Source organism: Falco punctatus (genome assembly GCF_963210335.1).
Source record: "Falco punctatus genome assembly, chromosome: 2".
Classification (NCBI taxonomy): Eukaryota; Metazoa; Chordata; class Aves; order Falconiformes; family Falconidae; genus Falco; species Falco punctatus.
Window position 1 is genome coordinate 113,645,994 of NC_137581.1, and position 8,210 is coordinate 113,654,203.

General features: G+C 51.6%; 1 protein-coding gene across 1 annotated transcript; it reads left to right on the plus strand.

Moving 5' to 3' along the window:
• Positions 1-330: 330 nt before the first annotated feature.
• Positions 331-7,530, plus strand: TIMMDC1 (translocase of inner mitochondrial membrane domain containing 1). Its single transcript, XM_080375217.1, has 7 exons — positions 331-564; positions 699-864; positions 1,928-2,016; positions 3,860-3,927; positions 4,793-4,871; positions 5,926-6,036; positions 6,561-7,530. Exons 1-7 carry the CDS (start codon positions 470-472, stop codon positions 6,658-6,660), a joined length of 708 nt encoding a protein of 235 aa, XP_080231343.1. The 5' UTR covers positions 331-469; the 3' UTR covers positions 6,661-7,530.
• Positions 7,531-8,210: the final 680 nt, after the last annotated feature.

An 8,210-nucleotide genomic window follows, 5' to 3' on the forward strand; every position in this document is an offset into this window, starting at 1 on the left:
GCAGGGTTTTCTGGTGTTTGTGGGTTTAGTCGGTGGAGGGAGAGCGAGCGCTCCGCGAAACCGGTACAGCCGTGTATGGTATTTTTAAACCGTTTTTAATGAAGTGCTTTTGGAATAAAACAAACGAAAATGAAGCTTTGCTGGCTGTGTCGTTGCTTAATAAAACACCGCGGTAGGCGGCAGCTGCTCTGCCGCAGCAGGGGAAGCGTGGCGCTCGGGTGGCATTCCCTGGGACGGTCGCGGCCTGGAGGGAGGGACGCGCGGGGCCGGGGCCGGGCGGTGCGGGGCCGCCTCCGGCGGGGGCCTTTCCCTCGCACCGGCAGCGCGGGGAGGAGCGAGGGGCCCGGGGGCGCAGTGCCGTGCCCCGCCGGGGCGCAGGGGGCGCTGCCGTGCCGTTCCGTGCCGTGCCCCGCCGGGGCGCAGGGGGCGCTGCAGCGCCCGCCCAGCGCGGCCGCCGCCGAGCAGCGCCATGGCGGAGGGGGCGGGCGCCCAGCAGAGCTACGGCCTCCCCGCGCCGCCGCCGCAGACGGGCTGGGAGCGGCTCAGGGAGCTCTGGCGGCGGGAGTGAGCAGCGGGCCGGGCCGGGGCGGGCGGGCGGGCGGTGGTCGCTGGGCCCGGTGGTGCCCGCGGGGGCCCGCGCCCCCCGTGCAGCGCCGTGCCCTGAGCCCTGAGCCCTGAGCCCTGCCCTTGCCTTGCAGCGAGCTGCAGCGGTACCCGGAGGAGACGGTGAACATCCTCAAGTCGGCCTTCACGGGGGCAGTGATCGGCTGGGCGTACGGCGGGGTGCCGGCCTTCCGCCGGGCGCGGCGGGCCTTCATCGAGCGGAGCCACGGGGAGCTCTTCCAGAACCGCGCCGATGCGGTGGTACGAGCCCCGCGCCCCGGCACAGTGCGGGGGGGGACGCGGGGGCGGGCCGGGGCGCCGCCGCCACGGGAACCGCGCGGGGGTGACCCCTGGGGACAAACCGAGTTGCCAGCAGCGTGTCCCGCTGTCGGACGGCGGGGTGACGTGGCCTGCAGCCCCCTGGCTTTAACGCCGATACATCGGGCAGAGACCCCGCTCCGCAGCGTGGGGCTGGGGGCGGCCTCACGTTAATGTCAGTTTTTCTAAAGCCTTGTAGCTGATGGCCGCGCCCCGCCGCAGAGAGCGCTGGTGACATTTTATTGACGTGTCTGAGCTTCTAGGGGGTTGCCGGGTGGTTAAAGCGCTGCTTACCTGCACCGTTAGGAAGAAACCCCCTCTAAAAACCCACCTGCCCTTACACCGCTCGCTGCTCAGGTTTGGCCCCATCGGGCAGTCTGGCTCCGCTCGTCCTGCTGGACCTTCCAGTGCCCCTGCACCCGGGCCAGGCACTCACCCCACAGGCCCTGGAAAAGAGAATTTATTTTCTTTCATGGTATGAACTGGAGTATTCTTAATCTTTACGGAGCTGCTGTTGGTCACACCTTTTAAAAAGCTGCTTATGGCGAGACTTTTCAGCACCAGTGCTACACTGCGGGGTTGGGTGGTCTCTTAACATTTAAAGTAGGTGGCTATTATTTACTTATTGTGGTCATTCTTTATTAATGGTTATTATTTATTAATACTTATGAACTCATAATAATGAACTAGTTTCTAGTTTGTCCCCCCTTTCTCCTCTGCTGCTCTCCTGTACTGTCCTTGGGAAGCTCTCCCCGTCCCCCCAGATGTGTTCCAGCACCAGGATTTGGAAGACTGGTTGCTGTTACAAACTGGAATTAATTTTCAGTTTTCCTGTTGCTGTCTGGGGTAAACGTGAGCTGATTTTCCTCTGAAGGCAGCCAACGATCCCTGAGGGTCAGGGTGTCATTCCCAAGTGACACCGGTCCCGTGACCCATCATGGATACCCCGGATGCAGCGGGCTGGCGGTGCCAGCTCCGTAACTAACCGCTCTTCTCTCTCCCCCAGCAATCTGCGCATCGTGCTGGGCTCAGGGGCTTCCTCCGCTATGGCTGGCGCTGGAGCTGGAGAGTCGCTGCTTTTGTGGCAGTATTCAAGTAAGTGTTCCCCGACGGCGGCGGGAGAAGAGCTGGTTTGTGCTTAAGCACTGGTGACAAGGAGCCCTTCGTGCCGGCAGAGCTCGCAGCTCCTTGAGAGATGACTGATGGTTCATTGAGGCTTGGGGTGTTACCAGGGAGTCTGACTGATGAGGCATCAGCATGAAGCGGATTTAACCTTTTATAATTGCCCCCGAATGCAAATCTTCTAATGAACCAACACAAAAACGAAAACTGGAAGAGCGCTGTTCCTTATATCTGTTCATCCCTGTACCTGACTGCTTCTTTCTGCTTTGGCTTCATCTCTTTTTTTTTTTCCCTTTTCCCCTTGTGTTTTTCTCTCGAGGGTGTTAAAGTGTGTTGGCTGTTTCTGCTTTCTATCCCACACTAATTTTTCTCCTTTTTGTTATGTTTCCTTATTCCTAGTTTGCATACACTAGCATTACTCACAGTTCTTTGTTCTTGTCCTCAAACACTTGCAGATGATCACCTTGCTCTAAGCGGGCACTGAACGTCAGACCTACCAGTTGTATGTAACTCTTCAGGTCTCCAAATTTTTCCTACACACACAACCAATGCAGATAGTGTTCCTCTCGGATGTTTCAGTGCATTTCTGACAATATAGTATCAAACTAACCATGCTCTTTCTGAGTAAAGCCCTTTTGAGCTAGGAATATCTCTTTCCCTGACGTTCAAAATGGTAAATTTATGTGTAGTCCTAAACCTGCATTGACTGTATCTGCAGGTACATTCCATTTAAATTCCCCTTCTGCTTTTAAGGTACCAGCAGTATTGACTAGCTTTTATATTTGTCCCCCTATGGCTTTTTGTACCTTTCTGAATTTCTCCCTTGATCTCTCTTGGTTTCTTTGGCTCCTTTTGGTTTAGTGTATGTTCTTAGGTTCAGTTAGCGTACTGTCTGCTTTCTCTCCTGGAGCTCCTGATTTCTTTAGATTTTCCTGGGCTTGACTTGTAACCTCGTCGTCTTCCACGAGGTGTCTCCTCTGCAGGCAGATCATCGCCCTTTCCCACTGCCCTTTTGTTGAAGGCTTTGAAAGCAGATACTTGCCGCTCAGCGTTAATTATTTCTGTAAAGTCCCAGTTGAAGATTTTGTCCTACGGTTGTGTGAATTCTGAGTTTTTCAGTTTAAACCCAAATTGTTTAGCTTTACCTCGTGCAAAGGCTAGGGTGACGTTGCAGTGTTGGGAAGGAAAGGAAGATTGCTGTCGGCTTGGGGGTGGCGTGCGGGTCACTCCAGGAGGCTCGCTGGAGTGCTGGTGAGGAGGTGGCTGCTGAACTGAGGACAAGTGCTTTGGGGCTTAACTGATGTCTTTGGAGGAGATGGTGTGGTGTACCTACCCTGGGAAGAGACCTTACACCACAAGAGTAGGTGACTCTGCTGATGTCGTGAGCGTGACTTCGCTGTAGTGATGGAGACTGTCTGTCAGGCAAGATTGTACCGGCACACGGATTCGGCTTCTGGGATAAAGTTCCTATATCGGGACGGACTGACTGACAGGGCCTTTTCATTGCTCAGTTCCTTTTGTCCTTTGACTAGATGATGGGAAAAAATAATCTTTGATTAAAAACCCAAAAAGAATTAATATCCCAGATCCAGGCCAGGAATCCTGGTATTCTGTGGCCTCTGACTGTGCAGCTGCCTGCAGTAAAGTCACAGGAATCCAGGCACTTGTGGCTGGCACGTGTGTGCTCTGGACAGATGGGCAACAAGGCAGTTAGAGGCAGCCTGAGGGTTGGCTTAATGAAATCCTTATTTCAGGCTGTTTTGCTCCCTGTCCTTTTCCATGTGCAACTGCTGACTTCTGTGCCTTACCTTTGCAGCACGGTGAGCACCGGTCTGTCCGTGTACCGCAGTAAAACCACCATCGGTAATTTTGCTTCGGCAGGAGGTAAGACTGCTGCAACCTGCTGTACTTCATGAGCAAGGGTCGTAAGTGCAAAAGCATAAGCAGAAATCCATCTCTCTTGGATTTGAGCAGGTCCCCAGCTCCTGTGCTGGGTTTTGTTTCCTGTTCTACCAACTGCCGTTGTAACTTTGCTCCGTTGTGCGCCGTTATTTGTAACAGAGATAATCGATGCACTTCTGAAACCGTTGGGGAGTTGTGTGGTTATCGTCTTCAAAATACTTGCCAGAGATTTTGGGGTGAAAAATGCTTGTGCAGGGAAAAGGCAGCACCCTGTGCATACCCCGCTCTCATAACCACCGATTTAGCAGGGAACGCATTTCTCATTTCCACTCTTTGAAACAGTTCAGTGCGCTGTTTATAAACTACCCTTTTCATGCTAAGTTTTGCATGTCTGCTTTTGGCAGCAGGGCTCCGGATAAGTGATCAGCTTGTTCGGTTTTACAAGCTGTATTGCCCTTACGGTGGGATACACGTTTTGCTGATCTTTTCTGCTTTACATGGCAGCTACTATTATTAGCTGTTGTCAATTAGGGAAAAAAAGCGGGGGAGTGGGGTCATGCTCCAGCCTGGGGGAGAGCTCGGTTTTACTTTCATAGATACTTTTATTTAGCATTTCTTGGGGAGTTTTTCTGAAGCCGAAGGAGCTTTGTAACATTTTAGTGCAGAAACCATGGTGACTGTATGGTGAGGGTCCCTCCCGCTGGCTGCGGCGCTTGGTTTCTGCTCTGTTAAAGGTAGATGTCAGCTCGCGGAGAGGAGAGCTGCACCAAAGCAGCCCCCTCCGTCTGTAAGCGGTGGCTGGTGGGGGGCTGTTCGTGGTTTCAGTGGGTTTGTGGGTTTTTTTTAGCCTTCACAGGAGCCGTTTTCAGAATGCACTTGGGCCTGCAGGGACTGGCAGGCGGCTTCGTGTTGGGAACAGTGTTTGGGTAAGTTGTGACTGCTGCCGGTGAGTGATGGAGACACAGCTGCTCTGTGAGGGTGTTTGTTAGATGGTGGCCGCACACACCAAGCCTTGAGTCATAGGTGGGGCTACCAAAGCTTCCCTTCCTGTCTTGCCTTGAGGAATTTTCTCTATCTCTCTTGGGACCTCACGATGATGACTTTTCTTCCAGGCTTTAAGCTGTTGGTTTAAATTCTTTTTTTCTAGATTTGTACTTTGCTGCTTCCTCAGGGAAGGAGCTCAGTGCCCTCAATGGGAGCATCTTACTTGCTGCTATTTGCTTTAGAGGAGACACTAACTACTGTTAAATAGGAAATTGTGAGGATGCGTTATAGACATGTCTCCTGTCCCCATTCCTTGGCATGGTCGCTGCTGAGCGCAGTGGTTGTGCGGAGAACCGTTGGATGTCTGTTTTAGGGATGTGTGTTATCTGTGGGTAAAGGCAGGAGCGTAAGACACGGTTTCTGGGCTCCCTTCTCAGCTTCATCAGCCTGCTCCCGTAGCAGCTCAGAATCCAGACAGCGCGCAAGAGGTGCTGGATGTCGTGATGGCACCTTTTGAAGAAGGGGGCTCCCTGGGGACTGCCAGCCCCTAGGTTAGGAATCTGTGTATAAATTATTTTTTTACAAAATAGGCTCCATCAAAGCCAAAACATGGAGCATCAGTGAAAACACAGGTACCACCAAGAGCTGGACAGAAGCTAAGCAGGCATGTGACTGTCTCAGTTATGGGTTAGGTGATCTACAGGGGGTTCGGGGACACCTTAAATCCTTCCACCTCCTTGCCCTATGGATGCCTGTCAGTGAGTAAATTAAAAATGTGTTATCGAAGGGGTTAGAGTGAGTCACAGCTGAAGACAGGCCATGTTTGGTGGCTGGCGGTAGGAGTACCTTAGTCTGTGGTGTGATGTGAGTATTGGGGAAGGTTATGCTCCACTGATCTGGTGGCTAGCTCCCACATGCTCCTTTTGCTGATGCAGGTAAGTTCTTACTCTTGAGTGTCCCCTGGGTGACTTGTGACTTTTCTGCTTCCTCCTCTAGGATCCCTGCAGGGGCCTTCTTAATGGTGATGCAGAAGTTTGCTGGTGAGACCTTGCAGGAGAGGAGAAACCGTGAGCGCAGGGAGCTGTATGAACAGAAGTTAGCGGAGTGGTAAGGAACAGCTCTGCCCGTTCGAGTCCTGACTAGAAGTGTGTCTAGGTCTGTGCGGTTCAAACATTTAAACCATGACACACTAGGTTTTCTAAACCTTGTTTCTTCTGCTCTTGGGTTTTGATGTGTTTCACGTACCAGTCCCAGAACTGCTGACGCAGTGTTTCCAGTGTTAGATGTTGCTGCTTATTTTGTAACAAGGTCTTTTGTTCAAAATTCATGCCCCGCCCCAGCCCAGTAACTGCATCAGTTTTTCACTTTTGCGGTGGCTGAGAAGATAAGCTGAGAGGCCAGGACTCTGGCTTTTCCTTCATTGCTGCCTTCTTTCCATCCCTGTGAAAAAGGAAGAAGGATAGCTGGAGGCTTTGGGGAGAAAAGGCTGTGACGCTGGTTGCATGACTTACTAACGGGCACAAATAATGCCAGTTCTAGAAGAAAAGTTTCAGGAGCAGGGATTCTGCAGTGATGCCTTTGTCAGGAGGAGACAGGCATAAATTATTTTGCGCTCTCTCTTCTCTCATTAGGCAATCCAGGCTCAATGTGACTGAAGTCTTCGGTCAAACAGAAGGCGACACCCAGGGAGGACTGGAGACGGAGGGAGGAAGAGAATCTGGGAGCTACTGAATCTTCCCCAGATCTCTGTTGCAAGCAGCTACAAAGTATTTTGATTCTGCTCCTAAAAGTCTTCAGTCAAGGGGTGGTGGAGATCATGAGTGAATGCAGTTATGTCCTGTGCACTTGTGAAAAAGCATTTTGCTGAAAGCATTGTTTGTGGATGCATATCACTGCACAAGAGCTTGGAAGGGCCAAACCTGTTTCAGCTGAGAAGGTGGGACTGCCACCTCTGCAGACTAGGAGGTGTCATCTAGGTTTGGCAGGGCGAGGGCAGCCGCAGAGCCTTGTCTAGAGCCCATTTCACTGCTGAAAACGTCCAGACCACCAGTGAAGTAGAAGTGTTCAAGGTAAAGGAGACTGTGAATAGTTTGGATGCTAAAAGTACCCTGATTCCAAAAGCTAATTATGCTCTGGTGAAAGCTGCTGTTGAGACAGCGCCTGAAGAACTTGCTGTCACAGCGCAGTACAGGCAGCACCAGAGCTGGTGGTTCTCCTCCCCTCGTCGTCCCCCTCCCACCTGGCCTGGCCGGGACCAGGGCTGTTTTGCCAACAGTGGTTTCTTCAGGCTTTTGGCAGAAAACCACACTTGGTTCCTAGAGTACTTGGGATATTTTGCAGTCAGTGGTGAAGGGTGGAGGAGCTGGGAATGATACAGAAATACCCTGCAAAATACATGTTTTAGGTTCCTCAGTAGAAGTATGGCTGAGGGGGCCACAGAAAGGATGAATTGTTTCTGGTGAGGATGGGGGAGGAACTGGCACTGTGGACAGTTGTAACAACAATAAAAAGGCGTCTAATGTCATTTGAAGGTTGGGAATTAGGGGATTACCTTTGCGGGAAATGTGGTTCAAGATGCTCAATAAAGCCATCTAGCAGTGGTGACTGTGTCCACAAGCTCTTTACGTTAGTACGGTATTTGCATCAGAGAAACATGCTGGAGTGATACCCTGTGAGAAGAGCTTTACCTGAGATCCCACCAGCTAGCTGTAAAGTCTGGTGGCGGAGTCAGACGTTCCTCTGTCCAGGCAGTAACAGAGACAAGTGCCAGGAGAGTGCCAGCTCTGTCAATTATTTTGTACCAGAGATAACTGTTAAGTCATAGCTGTTACCTGTGGGTAGGGCTGCGGTTAATGTAGCGACGGTCTGAACCATCACCATCTCCTGCAAAGCAGAAGGTCAGAATTCTTGTCCCCTTTCTTTGTTGGAGCTTTTTCTCCTATTCAAGGGAGTTACATCCAGGCAGTGGGTGCGGGTCTCCTTCCCACGGGAAGGAGTAATCTGTTCTGGTTGAGCGCTTTTCTCTTTTACAGCTGATTTCTGTTGAATGAAATACGAACAGTTGATTCCACAGAGGGTCTTCCACCCACCCAAAGCAGATTTTTAGCACAGCTCGCTTCCAAGGTGGTGTTTTGCTTTCTGACTTCGGAAATCAGCATTTTGCTTTTTAAACACCTCAGTGTAGTTTACTTTTCCATTGAATAAACACATGCATTTCAGGGTCGTCATCAGCCAGCTCTGATGTTCCTATTTTATGTGTGAGGGATCTGAATAAGCAGAGG